General features: G+C 29.3%; 2 protein-coding genes across 4 annotated transcripts in view; both read left to right on the top strand.

Moving 5' to 3' along the window:
* Window positions 1–18,953, top strand: part of Vps50 (vacuolar protein sorting 50) — an 83,572-nt gene that overhangs the window by 1,123 nt on the left and 63,496 nt on the right. The gene's annotated exons all lie outside the window — the stretch shown is intronic.
* LOC141529384 (uncharacterized) lies at window positions 13,981–16,726 on the top strand. Its single transcript, XM_074245887.1, has 5 exons — window positions 13,981–14,034; window positions 14,195–14,616; window positions 14,662–15,061; window positions 15,172–15,790; window positions 15,922–16,726. Exons 1-5 carry the CDS (start codon window positions 13,981–13,983, stop codon window positions 16,446–16,448), a joined length of 2,022 nt encoding a protein of 673 aa, XP_074101988.1. The 3' UTR covers window positions 16,449–16,726.

The following is an 18,953-nucleotide window of genomic DNA, read 5'->3' as shown; positions in this document are numbered from 1 at the left end:
TAACACATGAACCTTATATAACGTCTGAAGAAGGAGTAATAAACTCCGAAGCGTTAAAAGCCCTAAAATATAAATCTAGTATCAACTTATTTCATGATCCTTAGTCCTCGGATTACAATACATCAATTTAATTCAATGTCAGGATCGGAATAATTCTTGTAGAATTTTTGATATTTGTTGAATTCTGACATCAAAACTATGTCGTACATTTTAATTTTTTGCCAAAAACATAGACTTTTCATATGGATTTTATGACTCCATAAAGCCGTTAATTGATTTCTACTTAAATGTTTTCGAAATTCGCGAAAATTATAGTGTATTTAAATTCATTAACTTCACTGTTAAAAATTTGTGTGAATACAATAGCAATGCGAAATAATATGCATTTCATGTAATTTTCCAACACCTGTCGAGAAATCTACTAAGATGTGTTGTAAATTTATAATCATGATGTGCAAACCTAACACGCATTGTAATATTACAGAACCGTCCGTCAATTTGTTAAAGAAAACTATTCAATTTTGCAAACATTATTTGTGATCTGATTCGGCATAGTTGTATGTTAAATCACAAAAAACTATCGTAATTTATATGACAATAACCTTATAAAAAATTTGAAAAGCATTCTTTATTTTTACAATTTTCTTTGTCAATTTACACAGTGCATTCACGGAAAAAAGTAAACTGTAATATTCACTCGGATTCTGGTTAGTTTTTATAGTTTCAAACAGTAAAGCGGACATCGGGGTGGCAAAAATGTAAATATTACAAAACTTAATGTAGAAAGTATAAAAGCCACAATTTATAATTTAATATCCAAAATAAGTAATTAGTAGTTGTCACTATAGTAAATAACGACTCTTTTATCTTTAAAAATTACAGTTTCAAACAGTAAAAATTGCCATTTCAATATATAGTTCATATTATGAAGAGAAGGGGAACTCAGATGAAAGAGAAGAGGGTCTCACTCTGGGAAAATTTAATATTTCAAACAGTAAAAATTATACTTTTAAAATATACATTTTACCAGTCTAAGCAAGTCAATAATTACAGTTTGATTTTTAGCGTTGCGTTTAAAATTTACCATTTTACTTTGTAAATATTGACGTTGCTTGTATTAGAAATTTACTAACTTTATTCTATACTTTTTACATATCATAACATCATTTTTTAGGTACGAAATGATAAATATTAAAGTCTAAACTCTTAATTATTATACTTCAACATTTTAGACATTTACATGGCGAATATTACTGTTTGAAATAGTATTTTCTTCCATGTAAAGAGTAAATTGTAAGGTTTAAATTGTAAATATTACAATGTCAATAGTAAAATCAGGATTTTACTCTTTGAAGTGGTAATTTTTAGCAGTTGATCATTACTTATTATAAATCGACTGTTATTTATTACAGTTTACTTTTTTCCGTGTTATAATTTTAGTACACAATATTAATTATATCACACGAATTGTAATTCTACTACACTGCTTTCCAATTTTAAAAACAACATTTTCCAGATTTATAAACATGAAACTGATTTATTAAAAAACTACAATGTCCTCCATATACATTTTTACTAATTGCACCACTCATGATGCGAAGCATCAGAGAATGCTTTAGGATAAAAAAATTGTTTTAATCTGTAGTTGTAGATTTGTAATATCAAATTCGAGGCATCACCCATCAAACGGGATCGGATTGGGTCGGATTTAACATCCTCTCCCCATTACCACGATTCAATGCGATTTCTGACCTCCGTTTTTCGATCCGTTTTAATACGGTCCAATCTGACATAGTCTAGTCGAGAAATGAGTTTTTCGCCAAAAATCGTTACAACGTTCTTAAAAATATGGCGATTAGTGCATGCAATTCAAAATTTGATTTTAAGAATGTGATATTTTTTTAATTTTTCCGCCATTAAAAATTTCGTTTGTTATCATCAAAAAACAAAGAGAAATAAGAGAGTGTCCATTTTGTAGCTATAACTTTAAAAAGATCCAAAGAGAGTAGAAAAGTTTAGTAAAATCAATCTCGACTTCCCGAGTTGTAGCTCCATTATTTATAATTTTAATTTAACGTTGAAAATTGTGCTCCACGGGGCCGTTTCGGTGCTTAGGCGTCGCTGCCAAGCAAAGTACGCAACACAAAATAATTTTTTTATGACATTCGATATTAATTTAAAATTCTGATTAAATTTGGTCATCTAGACGCGTGGAGGACTATAGCCTCGCAAGAAAAAAAATTTTAGCTTGATTTTTGATTTAGTCATCTAATTATTAAGTAACTAATTTCTCATAGACTTGAGTTTTCATAAAATTTCTTACAAAAGCTTAAAAAATGTGCCTATAAATTTTTTTTTTTTTTTTTCGAGCTTATAATGTATAAATACTGCACAAGATTTCGTTGTGAAAATTTATAAATGTTTTTTCATTTGTTTATGATGATTTTTCAAATTTATTAAAAATTGAAATATCCAGCTCATGTTAAAAAAAAATGGTTTTTTCTTAAATCTTTAACCTTTGTTGTTTTTTATATGATATATTGCATTGATTAGCTTGAATTAGAAATTTTTAACGTTAATTCTTGAAAAATTTGTTATAAACAGACAAGTATGACATTTGAAAAACATTTTTTTTGTCATTTTATTGTCTCAGTAAAATAATAATTAAAAAAAAATTTTCTTAATTATTAATAATTGTTTTTTTTTATGTATCCACCATTTAAATTGGTTATTGAGTAATCATTTACTTATTAATCATCATTTACAATTTTCTTTACCCTTGTAAAAGAATTTTTTTCTATTTGGATTCCATTGTTTATTTTATGAACAATTTGTTACAAACAAATTTTCACTTTCATTTTATTTTTTATTCATAGCTTTAAAAATTACAAATACAGCTATGTGCATCACATACATACATCTACATATATATATATATATATATTAGGGTGATTCAAAAAAAAAGGAAATTTTTTTTTTCGTTTGGTACTCTGAAAAATAGGTTCCTAGACACCTCTAAGAAAGCCTCTCCAAGCATGAGTTCTTAATTGTAACGGAAGGTCCTCCTTCTTACAGTTTTCTATTTTTTCTTATTATCAGATAGAAAAATTTATATCTCGCTTCCAACTACTTGAAAAAATATCTTGTTCCTTAGATTTTGTAGGAAATTGAATGCTCTACAAAAAGGTCTCTTACGATTTTTTTCGTAAACCCAACCGTTTAAAAGATATTAACGGTTAAAGTTTGATTATTTTTGGGAAAATTTTTTATTTCTTATGAATTTTATAACTCAATGAAAAAAATCATTATGAATGATGAAACTCATAGTTTTGTAGGAAATTTACTGCTCTATAAAAATGGTCTCTTATGATTTTTCGATCAAGTTGAGCGTTTACGAGATATTCATCGTCAAACATCAATGCATATCAATTTTTCTAGTTTTTGATCAATAATTCGAAAAATTTCAATTTATTCTGTGAGTTTCAAGGAAATTTAGACAAATTTGAGTTTTTATTATAAAAGCAACTCCTATAGATGTTTTCTGTTCAAAAATTCATTTGAAAGTTTTTATTCTAATAATATTTTTTTAATTTTATCTTTAATAATTTAAAATCTTAATCGCGTTGTCATTTATTATTATGAAGTTTGTTCAGTGCGTATTTTTAAATTGTTTTTCACAAAATATACATAAAATTTTCGTTCGAGGGGATTTTTGTTTTGAATTCCATTTCTTCTTCTGTTTGTCTTCTGAAACTAACGCCATCTATGTTTTTTACTCTCAACTATCTTCAGTATCTACCCATTTAATACCGTATTTTCAGTGTTCCTAAAACTGATCATCTTGAATACGTAATAAAATAATTCATTTTAAATAAGTCTTATAATCATCACATAAATTTATTTATCATCAATTAACCTACAATGAATAAAGAAATACGTTTTATCGGAATACCTCTACAAAGAATTTCGGAACGTAAGTTACCAAAAGTGAAAGAGGTTATGCGTGTGTTTTTCTACCAACTTAAAATTTTTAAGTATTCAATCAAACAAAGTGCTAAAAATTCAGTTGACCAAGTTATTGAACTGTGGAGAAAAATCAGATTCCAACTAGTGGAGCTCCTAATGCAGTCGAAAAATTTCTTCGCTATCACAGTCAATGGTTAAAATTACAAAAAAATTTCGATAAAAAGAATTCAGCGCAAAACCAAAAGGAAATGAAATTTCAGACTGATCTTGAACAATTATTCGACATTGTGAGCGAAAAATCCTTAAAAGTGCTTGATGATAATATTAGAAAGTTGTATTTGGATCAAAAATTCCGTACCCATAAAGAGATTCTTTCTAATAATGTACCTGTATCAAACTTAACCACAACTATGATGGGAATAGATGAGAGTAGTAAGTATCTGAGATATTTAATTATTATAAAGTCAGGTAGTAGTGTAACTTTTCATAGATGACTAGATGACATTTGACTAGACAATTTTTGGAGTCCTTTCTTAATTATTTGTCATCAAAATGAATAAATTCTATACATTTTCTTCGTTTAATTTATAAAACAGATCTTATTCCAGACTTAGATTAACCGTCTACCAGTCATGCGATTGTTCCAAGTGAAAAATCAGAGTCGTTCTCTACGTATACATTAAGTGGAGTTACAAATTTTGGATCTGATTCAGAGTATGAACCTCCAATTCCGACAAAACGAGCAAAACTTGATGTCTTAACTCCTGAAGTCATTTTTGGACTCGACCGAGCTAATGTCAGCAGTAGAAATGCGATGTTTATTATTGCTCCGGTTTTACTAGCAGTAGGTATTAAAATTGAAGATACAACGCTCAGTTATAGTTCAATTCAACGAGCTCGTATGCTTCAAAGAGAAGACATTGCTAAAGGACTTAATGACAACTTTAAGACACACGATAAATACGTTGTGCATTGGGACGGAAAAATGCTGAATGACCTTGTTGGATCAAAATCTGTGGAACAGATTATGATTTATTTTAACTGCAGTTATTTATTTTAACTGCAGCTACCAGTTATTTTAACTGCATTTGGTACCGAACAATTACTTGGGGTTCCAAAAATGAATTCTGGGACGGCAGACAATCAAACATCAGCCATTTTATCGACATTGAGTGAATGGGGTATTACTAATTATGTTAAGGCGATGTGTTTTGACACGACGGCAGTTAATACAGGTAACTTATCAATGATAATTTAATCTAAAAAATATTTAATTATTAAAGTTCTAGTTTAATTTTTATTGCTTACTGAATTTCACTTTTGAAATTATTGAGAATTATTTACTCATTTGGATTTTAAATATAATCTACAATTTGTTGAAAATATTAAATTTAACGATAGTTATCTATTTTCTTTATACAGGAATTCATAACGGTACATGTAAGGCAATTGAAAAGACTTTGGGAAGAGAGTTAATCTAGTTACCATGTCGTCACCACATTTTTGAGATCATATTGAGAAGTGCATTTGAAGTATATTGGCCTGTGTCATCTGGGCCAAACGTACCAATGTTCGGAAGATTTAAAAATCATGGGATGAAATAAATAAAACAAATTATAAATCTGGAATTGAAGATACTGTTGTTGCTGATATCATTTTGGATAAAAAAAATGAAATATCTAGTTTAATTGCACAATCCTTACAGGTATGATTTAACTGCGATTTAAAAAAAAAAAATTTTCTTGTTTCTGACAAATTTTTAATTGTTTTTGATAGTTACTACAACCCCGAGATGACTATAAAGAATTGTTGGAATTGTCGTTGATTTTCCTTGGAGAAATGCCTCAAGAAGAAATTTTTTTCAAACGTCCTGGTGCAATTCATCATGCTAGGTGGATGGCGAAGGCAATTTGCAGTTTAAAAATGTTTCTATTCAGAAATGAATTTAAACTTTCTAATAAAGAATTGGACGGTCTTCGGCAAATTTGTATATTTATAGTTACACTGTATTTAAAAGCTTGGTTTTCATCAACTTCTGCAACAACTGCTGCTAATCATGACTTGCAGTTTTTGAAAAATTTATTCGAGTACAAAAATATCAATTCATTGATTTCTTCAGCAACTTGTGAAAAATGATTTTGCATTTATGGTATTTAAGTGATGAACTTGCCATTTTATCATTATTTGACGATACCGTTTCATTGGAAGTAAAAAAATATTGTTGGAGCTGTTAATACTCGTAACGGTACAGATTCTAAAGCTAAAAATTTATAATTGATAAAAACGATTTGAATTCATTAACGCAAAAAGTCTGAGTGACTTTGTTTCTAAAAAGTCTTTAAATCTCTTTAAAATCTTTGATTTACCATATGACTTACTTGATAAAGATATTGAATCGTGGCCTACTAATGACAGTTACATTGAAAATAAAGAATACTTTAACCAATTGAAAGTTGTTAATGATTCAGCAGAACGAGCTGTTGCATTAGTTAGTGAGTATAATCAATGCTTGACAAAAATGAAGAGCAATTCCAATACTTATTGCAAATTATCAAAGAACATCGAAAAAACTACCCAAACTGCAATAGAGGAAATTATTTACAGTAAAAGTGTACCGTTATGTTGAAAATATTGAAAATTATATGGCAGTTGATAATTAAATAAATAAATTCTTCGATAAAAAAGTGAAACACACTAAATTGAATTATATATTTAAAAAAATGCACTAATTTTTTGTTTTAATGTAATCAAACATGTCCAAGACTAAAAACTAATTAAAAAAATAGTTCATAACATATTTCTATTCATAGAAACTCAAATTTGTCTAAATTTCCTTGAAACTCACAGAATAAATTGAAATTTTTCGAATTATTGATCAAAAACTAGAAAAATTGATATGCATTGATGTTTGACGATGAATATCTCGTAAACGCTCAACTTGATCGAAAAATCATAAGAGACCATTTTTATAGAGCAGTAAATTTCCTACAAAACTATGAGTTTCATCATTCATAATGATTTTTTCATTGAGTTATAAAATTCATAAGAAATAAAAAATTTTCCCAAAAATAATCAAACTTTAACCGTTAATATCTTTTAAACGGTTGGGTTTACGAAAAAATCGTAAGAGACCTTTTTTGTAGAGCATTCAATTTCCTACAAAATCTAAGGAACAAGATATTTTTTCAAGTAGTTGGAAGCGAGATATAAATTTTTCTATCTGATAATAAGAAAAAATAGAAAACTGTAAGAAGGAGGACCTTCCCGTTACAATTAAGAACTCATGCTTGGAGAGGCTTTCTTAGAGGTGTCTAGGAACCTATTTTTCAGAGTACCAAACGAAAAAAAAAATATTCTTTTTTTTTGAATCACCCTAATATATATATATATATATATGTAGATGTATGTATGTGATGCACATAGCTGTATTTGTAATTTTTAAAGCTATGAATAAAAAATAAAATGAAAGTGAAAATTTGTTTGTAACAAATTGTTCATAAAATAAACAATGGAATCCAAATAGAAAAAAATTCTTTTACAAGGGTAAAGAAAATTGTAAATGATGATTAATAAGTAAATGATTACTCAATAACCAATTTAAATGGTGGATACATAAAAAAAAACAATTATTAATAATTAAGAAAATTTTTTTTTAATTATTATTTTACTGAGACAATAAAATGACAAAAAAAATGTTTTTCAAATGTCATACTTGTCTGTTTATAACAAATTTTTCAAGAATTAACGTTAAAAATTTCTAATTCAAGCTAATCAATGCAATATATCATATAAAAAAACAACAAAGGTTAAAGATTTAAGAAAAACCATTTTTTTAACATGAGCTGGATATTTCAATTTTTAATAAATTTGAAAAATCATCATAAACAAATGAAAAACATTTATAAATTTTCACAACGAAATCTTGTGCAGTATTTATACATTATAAGCTCGAAAAAAAAAAAAAAAAATTTATAGGCACATTTTTTAAGCTTTTGTAAGAAATTTTATGAAAACTCAAGTCTATGAGAAATTAGTTACTTAATAATTAGATGACTAAATCAAAAATCAAGCTAAAATTTTTTTTCTTGCGAGGCTATAGTCCTCCACGCGTCTAGATGACCAAATTTAATCAGAATTTTAAATTAATATCGAATGTCATAAAAAAATTATTTTGTGTTGCGTACTTTGCTTGGCAGCGACGCCTAAGCACCGAAACGGCCCCGTGGAGCACAATTTTCAACGTTAAATTAAAATTATAAATAATGGAGCTACAACTCGGGAAGTCGAGATTGATTTTACTAAACTTTTCTACTCTCTTTGGATCTTTTTAAAGTTATAGCTACAAAATGGACACTCTCTTATTTCTCTTTGTTTTTTGATGATAACAAACGAAATTTTTAATGGCGGAAAAATTAAAAAAATATCACATTCTTAAAATTAAATTTTGAATTGCATGCACTAATCGCCATATTTTTAAGAACGTTGTAACGATTTTTGGCGAAAAACTCATTTCTCGACTAGACTATGTCAGGTTGGACCGTATTAAAACGGATCGAAAATATATATATATATTTTATATATAATATATATAATACTATATATAATATAATATAATATAATATATCCATACATAAATACATAAATCCATACATACATACATACATACATACATACATCAATTTTTACAATAGTTGAATTGTAAAGTTCACAAACACATATTGTATAATTTGCTCTACAGTATTGAACTTTTTGAGTCTTTCGCTGGTTTTATTTGTTGGATGAAATTTACAACAGTAGATCGTAAACATTACTAATAGTCTAGTCAACAAGTGCCTTTTAAGTCAAAATTTTTTCGAATGCTCGGAAAAATATGATTGAGGTGTCATTCGATTCGTTATCACATCTAGAAAGTTTTTGAAAAATTTGAAGATGCGCTCTCCAAAATTACAAAAGTTATAAACAATTAACTAAAAAAAAAGGGGGTTTAGTTTTTTGCTTATATCTCAAAAACTTTTTGAGATATCTAAAATTTGAAAAAAGTTCCAAAAAGAGGAGAGAATTTCCGAAAAAAAGTCTTGACTCCTGGAATTTTAGGATAAATATTCATAATTTTTACAGAGCGTTGAAAATATGCCCGAAAACGGGCGCTCGGGTATCCCGAAGCCACGCCCCCTTGGTGCCTTGTAACAAAAAATATTATTTAAACATATAAAATATTAAAATTAAGAATTGAAAAAATTCAGGCACTTACAGAATAGACAAATAAATAATAATCTGCCATCATAAATTTTTTATCGCGATTTTTCATTAATTTATGCATTAGTTAATTAACAATTTCTTATAGCTTGTACATCAACATTGCAAGTGAGATAATTGTTAAACTATGAATCTCAAATTTTTTTCACTTCGCTGACCTATTTTTCAATGACCACAGCATGGATTCCTATCGGTAGAACTAAATAATTATTAATCCCCACATAGTTATTAACAATTTACCTCGGTGACAAATTAAAAAGTTAAATAAATCCTGCGAAAAAAAATTTTTTTTCATACAATTACTTTGATTTGTTTTCCTATCAACATAAGCGACTCAAAAATTATTTTTTATAATTTTTATCATTTATTGTTTAAAAAATTGTTATAAACAAATGTGTTAATTATTAGTAATTTGAAAAATTCTTTTTGGATTCATAATCTTCAATGCAAATTATCATTTAAAAAAAAAAATCGTTTCTTAAAAAAATTTTTTTGTTGCTTAAAAACGCTTTTGTTAATTAACAATTTTATTTTACCACTTCCATTCAATATTAAGGAACCATTTTTTTTTAAATCACAATTTCTGTTTCTCTTTGATAGCTAAAAACAAAAAATCTGATTTTTTTTTAATTTTCATTGTTTATTAAATAAACAATTTGTTATAAACAATTAAATTTTTTCGGTATATTTTTTTTCTTACTGTACACTATGAAACACAAACAACTAACTACTTTTTTTTCATAAAAACAATTTACTTATAGTTTTTATTGAATTTTAAAAATTATTGCCTTCTATTCTATACTATATTAGACTCATCTGATTTTTTATGTTTAAACTAATTATATCTTCTTAACTATTTGCAATACGATAAAAAAAGTCAAGACTTACTTGTTCTTTATTAATCAAGGAATAAATTAAGCCCAAAATTCATGATCTTAACTAATTATTTAATTAATTCAAATTTTTCAAAAACTTAGATAGTCAAGGTCATTCTGGAATATATGTAGTTCGAATAATTTATGAGGCTTGTTAAATTTGTAGAATTTGAAATTTGGAATTTTGTAAAAATTAATTCTAGGCCGTTGGGCTGAATTTAATTAATTTAGTAAATTTATTGAATTAAATTATTGGAAAAATTGTTTAATGAATTTAATAGAATAGTGAGTTAATAGAATGGATTAAATTTAGTTGATTAATTTAGTAATGCATTAAATTAGTAAATTTGGTATTTTGTATTAAAGAAATGTTAAGCGTAAAATTTCAGGAATTTAGATAATTAGTAATTCGGAGAAATTTGAGTAATCAGAGAAAAGTGTGTATTAAGTTAGCGTCCGGTGGACGATTTTTGTATGGAATTTAGTGAGTTATTTAAAAACGTTGTATAGACGCCCGAGTCGGGGGTACAACGGATTAAGTTAGGAAACCGCTGCGTAGACGCCCGAGTCGGGGGCGCAGTCGGGAATAGGTTTTAACTGGTATTCCGTCAGGTTGACGAGGTAATTAATTGGTATTTTATGGTATTCCGTCAGATTGACGAGGAAATTGAGATATTGAGATATTCCGTCGGAGTGACGAGGTTTAGAAAGTTGGTTATTTAGTTATAAGAATAATTGGCAAGGGCCAGCGTAGGTGAGAGATTCTCACAATTCAGTTAGTTCATAAGTAAATTGTTGGTTTTTGTAATTTGATTGAATAAATCAATTTAATTGTTATAATTTTTCTCAGATTTATTTACAGTCCTCTCGGACTTCTCACGACCCTGTCTTTCCCTCTCATGTTTCCCCGGTTTCTGGGACACCGTGTCTAAAATCCCAGTGGCGCCCTTTCTAAAGAGGAAAGGGGTGGCTAACTGGACCTGGGCAAAACGTCCTGGTTACAACTTTCTAGATCTGATAACGAATCGAATGAGACCTCAATCACATTTTTCCGAGCCTTCGAAAAAATTTTGACCTGAAAGACACTTGTTGACTAGACTATATCCAGTTTTACAAACAGAAGACTGATGTATCAGTAAACAACAATGTCCTCCATTGTTGATATTTATTTTTGCTAATTTTTAGTCTATGGTGGTTTATTTACAATAATAAATTCGAGGCATCATTTATCTTTTATAAACTTTAATAATACGCACAAACGATCATTTCGACATCAATATACTTGAATGAGTATATATTAAACTTTAATTTTTTTTATATTAAATGGATTGTAAATAATGTGAAAATTAGTTATCTTTCATCAAGAAACAGCATCAAATAATACAAATAATTTAAGTAATGAATAATAAGCCGCAATGCTCAATCACCATATAGGAATAGCTTATAAGAATAATGAGATGTTGAACCACTCATCGATCGTACGGTGGAGAGCGTAAGATATCGGTCTGGTAAGCGCGCGGCTCGCGTTTGATTCTTAGTCAGGGTAATTAGTATTTTCACCATATATTATATGATTTGTATAAATAAGATCTACGTGAGGTTGCTAATTTTGCAAAATCTAGTTAGCGCCTCATAAAAATAAAATGACAACAAATACTGAATCAAATTTTTTTTTCCATTCTCTCAACTAACAACTACCTATGTATCCATGGAAAATTACAATACCCCATTAAAATATTACTGTACAAAAAAAATGTTGCATGTTTTGTAAAATTCAAAGGAAGTATTGTAGTTTTGTATACTCAAGTAACCCAAAAATATTTATAAAATTATTGTCCTATCAACATGGTAATAATTTGAAATTTGAGATCGAGAAACATTAATGTGCGGAAATTTCTATGGAAGCGAGTATTTGAAAGAATAAAAATAAATATCATGTGTTAAGAATAAGTTTAATATAATGTCCAAAAAATAAGAAATAAGAAAAAAAAATCGAAGTTAATTTGTTATTTAATATTTCCACGCTATGAATTTAATTTTTCAATGATTAAAATTACAATACTATGTATCTGCATAACCTTACGTACATTGAAAGTTGCAAAAACAAAAAGATATTAGGAAAACGGTTGACCCTGAAGGCCATCCCTGCAACTTCCCGCTACTTTCGTAATTAAGCGCTCGAAATTGCACTTATTATGTTTTTGAGCTCGAAGAGCTCAACAATTTAATTTTCATGCAGTTTTGAGCTCTTTGAGCTCAAAAGTCTGATAGACGTTTAATAAAACACTATTTTTTGAATTTTCAAACTGTAAGCGGGAAGTTAAATTTTTTTTTTGAAATTCAATGATTCATATATATAAAAAAAAAAAAAAATCACCTATTTTCAAGATCATTTAAGATCAGTATTAGGAATTGAGCAAAAACGATTGAGCCAAAACTTGAACTGCAAACTTCATTTTTAACGATTTTCAAAAATTTAAAATTTGACAAATTTTGCATTTTTCAAAATTTGTAACTTCCCGCTAAAAATCTCAGATTTTCAAAAATCGGGAAGTTATTGTTTTCACCCCGTTTTGCAAAAATCGAGTTTTCATCAGATCTCGACGTTTGAAGGTCACATGAAGCTTCCCTGACTACTCCCGCGATTTTGTCACTATGCCTGGATGTGTGTGTGTGTGTGTGTGACTCGCTTATAACTTTTGAGCGACTGAACCGATCGGAACGAACTAAACGGCGTTCTAAAGAGTTCTCCCAAACTTAGATTTCACGAGAATTTGAACCGATTCGGACCGATAGATTTTAAGAAATCTTGAAAAATCTCAAAAAAAATAAGATAAAAATCATTTTTAAAAGTGGTTTTCTTGAAATATCTTTTAAACGACTTTATCGATCAACTTCAAAAACTAATCCACCCTTAAGTTTGAAAAACCACGCCGATCGTCGCCAATCTGGTCAAAATGGGTTTATTCGTTTGAGAGATATCGTGAACGAAAGAAAATCGAAAAAAGTGTTTTTTTGACATAACTTCGTCATATTTTCTCGGATCGTTTTTTATGATGTAGAATAATTTTAGAGCTTAAAAAATCGCGTCGATCGCCGCCAAAAACGGGGAAATCGGTCGATGGGTTCGAGAGATATCGTCGATAAAATATTTGGAAACAAGGGTTTTTTTTAACATAACTCCGACATTTTTTGGAATAACTTTTAAACAGCTGCACTGATCGATTTCAAAAACTAATCAGCTATTAGCATGAAAACATTACGTCGATCGCCGTCAAGCCGGTCAAAATTGGTCAATTCGTTCAAGAAATATCATGAACAAAAAAAACCAAAAAAAGTGTTTTTTTTTTAATTTCTCCAAATTTCCTAATTTTATCAATTTAAACTTGGAGATCCGTCACGAAACTGAAAAAATTGCGTCAAATTTTGCCAACCGCGTGAAAATCGGTTGATTTATTGAAAAGTTAGTGCGGTTTGAAAATTTAAAGAATAGGGTAGATGTACCGTTTGTGGCCACTGTTCCGTTTATGGCCAGTTTGTGATTTATAGGGATATATTTAATATATTGTTTTACTAAAGCATTTTATAGTATATTTTTAGGGTTTTTTTGTGTGTTGGCTACACTGTAAACTTTTTCCTATACTCATTGAAAGTATAGTTAGAGTAATAATTACAAAAATATCTGGACGTGAGGTGTATTTCAGCAATTTGTCATTGTTTCTTATAAGAATCTTCAGAAAGGCCTGGTAAGTAAATTAATCATAATTAATGCAAATCTTAATATTCTTATAAATTTTAAGTTATATAGTAGTTGGATAACATAATAGTTTATTTAAAACAATAAATTGACTTATTATAACCTCAAATATTAATAAAATACCTCATGGCTACAACTAGTACAGCAAAATCATGTAAAGCCATACCATGGCCACAAATGGTGCATGCACTATCCAGTTTTGGCCATAATATTTACTAATTTATTATGCTATCCAAATGTATGTTATTTAATTATTAATATTCGAATAATTAAGATAGTATTTCAAAATAGACTGGAAAAAATAACGTAATATTAAAAAATTATTTTTTATTTTTTGTAGGTTATAATGCCATCTAGAAAAAAGCAGGAGCCAGATGAGAAAATTCCAAAATCAACAAAAACTGGTATTGACAAGCAAAAATGTAAAAGGACATTTTTTAATTATTCAGAAACCGACTTACAAAAAGCCTTGGAATTAGTGAAGGATGGTTGTGCTATTGCAGCAGCCTGTAACCAGTATAAAGTCCCAAGAACTACACTACGTAATAAACTTCGAGGCAAAGTACCAGAAACTACAGGTCGAGTTTGTCCTGAGTCTATACTTGGTGGTCATATTGAAAGTAAATTAGAAGAATGGCTATTAGGAACCAGCAGAATGGGTTTTCCTATAAATAGAGATTTTCTAATTCACTCGGTGAAGCAGATAGTAGATGCAGAAGGTTTAAAAAATCCTTTTAAAAATAATGTACCAGGAAGAAAATGGTTCGAATGATTTCTTAAGCGACATCCACGTGTGGGTCAAAAAAGGGCTGAACACCTTTGTAAGGCTCGAGCAATCGTCACCGAATCCAGTATACGTTCATGGTTCTCTCATATAGCTGAAGAACTGGGAGAAAATATCAAGATCCTTGATGATCCTAGACGAGTGTTCAATATGGACGAAACGGCAGTGCATCTATCACCAAATGGTGGTCTTGTCTTAGCAGAAAAGGGAAAAGCTGTATATGATGTTGCTGGAAACGAAAAAGAAAACGTTACTACACTTTTTAATGTGAACGCTGCGGGAGAATTCGTATCATCACTGACAATTTTTAAGTACGAGCGACTACCTAAGATTTGCGTCGATTCGGCTCCAAAAGATTGGGGCATTGGAAAATCCGAGAATGGGTGGATGACAAGTGAATCTTTTTACGAATATTTTACTAATGTTTTCTATCCATTCCTTCTGAAAAGTAAAATTCAACTGTAATAGTTTTTTTGGATGGCCATGTTTCTCATATGTCTATTCATCTGAGTAAATTTTGTAAGGATAAACAGATAATCCTGTGTTGTTTTCCACCTCACTCCACACATATTTTACAGCCACTTGACGTTTCTTTTTTTTTTCCTTTGAAACAACGATGGAAAAATTTGATTAGAAACTGGCGTATACAAAATAATGGTGTTGATGTTCAGAAACATAACATTCCAGCTTTTTTATCTAAACTCATTACTGAAGAAGATTTTACGACTATTATCAAGAATGGATTTAAAGCTTGTGGCTTACATCCGTTTAACGCGGATTCTGTTGATTACAGTAAGTGCGTTGAAACAAAAGACCATGCAAACAATCAAAGTGTTTCTGATGAAAGAAATTCGCAAAAAACTACGCAGCAAGCCTTAACCCATCAAGAATATATCGAAAGTAAAATAGATCCTGAGCTTTTACAGCGTTTCAAAAATGCCAAAGCTACAGGCATTGATTGGGAAACTGGTGATAAACACGAGTCATTGTACAATTTTTGGAACCAGGCTGTTGAAGATGAACCGGAAAATGAATTGCATTTTTCACTTTGTCATCCTTTAGTTCCTGAAAATCCTCCTACTTTGGCCTCTCATGATGATAATGTTCTTGAATTTCCTTTTCCTGAGTTTGATGCTTCCAATCTTCATGAAAGTGAGTATGATTAAATGAACAGTTAGAAAATAATCTCTTAATCTTGAATTATTTTAGTGATCTATCCTTTGGACGATTTATAACTTTTTGAATTATGTTTTAATATGATGTTTTTTTTTACACTTCTTTAGTTAACGAACAGTTGGATTCCTATCATTCTCAAAGTCCTGACCAAAATTTCGACTGTGAAACACCTCTAGAGATTGAATTTCCTATCCTTGTAGATGATAATGAAAACCCGATCACTATAATCCCTCCTAGTGATAAAGTTATTCAGGAACCTATTATTATTGAAGGTATTATAGAGCCTATAGTTGAGGATGTTAGTACAACTAATGTTTCTCATTTCAACATTATTACGATGCGTCGAAAGTCTTTAGATGAAGTTATTGATGAGATTTGTATGTGGCCTAAAATAAAGACTACGACACGAAAGCGTAAGGTAGAACATTTACCTTCAGTCATAACGGCTGACAAGTGGATTGAAATAATGGAAGCTAAAGAGAACGAAAAAAGCGCAGAAGAAGAAAAAAAAAGGCTTAAAAAGATCGAAAGAGAAGAAAAAAAAGAGTTTAAAAAAATTGAAAGAGAAGAAAATGAAGAAAGAAAAAAAAAATTTAAGAAGAGAGATTGGAAGAAAAAGCTAAGAAAAAATTAGCCCCAAAAAAATCTATTAAATCGTGCAAAAATTCTATAAAAAATTAATTACTTTATGTGTATGACTAATTTCTTATGCTTTGTTTAATTATTTAATAAATAAATTGATGAATTAATTGTTAATTAAGATAATGTTATTAATCATTCCCTTTCGGAAAAAAATTTAGCTCACTATGGCCAAAACTGGTACAGCCAGTGGCCAAAAATAGTGCTTCTATAGCCACTACTAGTGAAATTGGGGTTATTATTGAATTTAATTAATTTTGCATGAAAAATTAAATTTGAAGCGTTTGCATTTTTGATATTTCAATTATTGATAAATTGAAGATTTGATTAATTTATTTTTTTTCACCAAATTCTTAATTTAAATATATCTAAATCTCAATTTACCATACGAAAAAGCTTAAAGTGGCCACAAACGGTACATCTACCCTATTGTTCTATGATACTTCTATCAGACTTTTGAGCTCGAAGAGCTCAAAAACATCATTAGTGCAGTTTTATGCACCTAGGCATGGAATTAGCGGGAAGTTGCACGGATGGCCTTTAGGGTCTACCGTATTCCTAATTTTTGTTCTATAACCCTAAGTATTCTCTTTTAAACAAATAAAAGGCCATTCCTGTATCTATAATAGCGTTCGAGGTATCACAAAAACAAAATTGAAAAACTGGAAAAATTGCGAAATGGTGAATTTGCATATCTTTTGAAAAAAATTTTGTCATTTTTTTTTCTTCAACGAAACTTCATTATATGATGAATGAACATTTCTGATCAAAATTTGTCCAAATCGAAAGGGATCGATTCCAACTAGTTGCCGATTTGACAAGGAATAATCTATATGTGTTTTGTAACATTACTATACCCGATTGTAATTCTCAATGAATGGTTTGCCTATTAACTTCTAATACACTTTTTGTAAACTTACAATAGAAGTATTTAACAGTGTACTCTGAAATTCCTAGTTCGATCAATTTAAACTTTAAGTTCCTCTAAGAAGCTTAAGAAAAGCGTCGGACGCCGCGAACCGCTTGAAAATCGGTTAATTGATTCAAAAGTTATTGCATTTTAAAAATTAAAAAAATAGTATTTCATCAAACTTTTATCAGACTTTTGAGCTCGGAAGGACTTTTAGAGCTTAAAAATATGGAATAATGCGTAGAGAAATGTTGATTTCTCACCAAGATATCGTCATAAATACTAGGGTGGGTCAAAAAAATCGAATAATTTATTTTTGATTTTATACTCTGAAAAATAGGTTCGTAGACACCTAAAAAGAATTCTCTCCAAGTATAAGCTCTTAATTATAACGGGAAGGTCCTCCGCTTTGCGGGTTTCTATTTTTTTCGAATAATCAGATAAAAAAATTTATATCTCGCTTCCAACTGCTTGGAAAAATATTCCGTGGCATAGATTTTGTGAGAAATTGAATGCTTTACAAAAAAGGTCTCTTATGACTTTTTCAAAAACTCAACCGATTAAAAGATATTCATAGTTGAAGTTTGGCTATTTTAAGGAAAATATTCGTTTTTATTATGAATTTTATAAGTCGATGAAAAAAATTATTTCGGATTGCGGAACTCATGATTTTGTAGGAAATTTACTGCTCTACAAAAATGGTCTCTTATGATTTTTTGATTAAGTGAAGCCGTTACGAGATATTCATCGTCAAACATTAACGAATATCAATATTTCCAGTTTTTGATCAATAATTCGATAAATTTTAATTTAAACTATGAGTTTCAGGAAAATTTACATAAATTTGAGTTTCGATCGATAAAGAAATGTTATAATAAGTTAGATAAAGAATTATTGGAATTATCATTGATTTTCCTTGGAGAAATGCCTCAAGAAAAGATTTCTTTCAAACGTTCTGGTGCTGTTCATCATGCTAGATGGATGGCTAAGGCCATTTATAGTTTGAAAATGTATCTATTCAGAGATGAATTCAAACTCTCTCAGAAAGAATTGCATGGTCTTCGTCATTTCTGTATTTTTATAGTCACATTGTATTTAAAAGCTTGGTTTTCATCAACTTCTGCAACAACTGCTGCTTATCATGACTTGCAGTTTATGAAAAATTTATTGGAGTACAAACATATCAATCCTTTGATTTCTTCAGCTACGTGTGAAAAAATGATTTCGCACTTATGGTATTTGAGCGATGAACTTGCCATTTTATCACTGTTTGACGATGGCGTTCCATTAGAAGTAAAAAAAAGTATTGTTGAAGCTGTTAATACTCGTGAAGGTACAGATTCTAAAGCTAAAAGATTTGTAATTGCTAAAAAGATTTGAATTCATTGGCGCAGAGAACTCTGAGTGACTTTGTGTCTAAAAAGTCATTAAATCTTTTCAAAATCTTCGATCTACCGTATGACTTTCTTGATGTCGATGTTGAATTATGGCCTACTAATGAGAGTTATCTCGAAAATAAAGAATACTTTCAACAACTAAAAGTTGTCAATGATTCAGCAGAGCGAGCTGTTGCATTAGTCAGTGAATATA

Source organism: Cotesia typhae, unplaced genomic scaffold (assembly GCF_013202065.1).
Source record: "Cotesia typhae breed Kobodo isofemale line unplaced genomic scaffold, CoteBio_Ctyphae contig_48, whole genome shotgun sequence".
Lineage (NCBI taxonomy): Eukaryota > Metazoa > Arthropoda > Insecta > Hymenoptera > Braconidae > Cotesia > Cotesia typhae.
The sequence above is the reverse complement of the archived record's forward strand: the minus strand, read 5'-3'. Positions and strand labels throughout refer to the sequence as shown.

Bases quoted from the DNA above. Each gene is read 5' to 3' on its own strand.
- LOC141529384 (XM_074245887.1), top strand. From the start codon at position 13,981: ATGGCTACAACTAGTACAGCAAAATCATGTAAAGCCATACCATGGCCA. The intron at 14,035-14,194 runs GTGCATGCACTA...TATTTTTTGTAG, and splicing joins CCATACCATGGCCACAAATG to GTTATAATGCCATCTAGAAA. The intron at 15,062-15,171 runs GTTTTCTATCCA...AAGGATAAACAG, and splicing joins TTTACGAATATTTTACTAAT to ATAATCCTGTGTTGTTTTCC.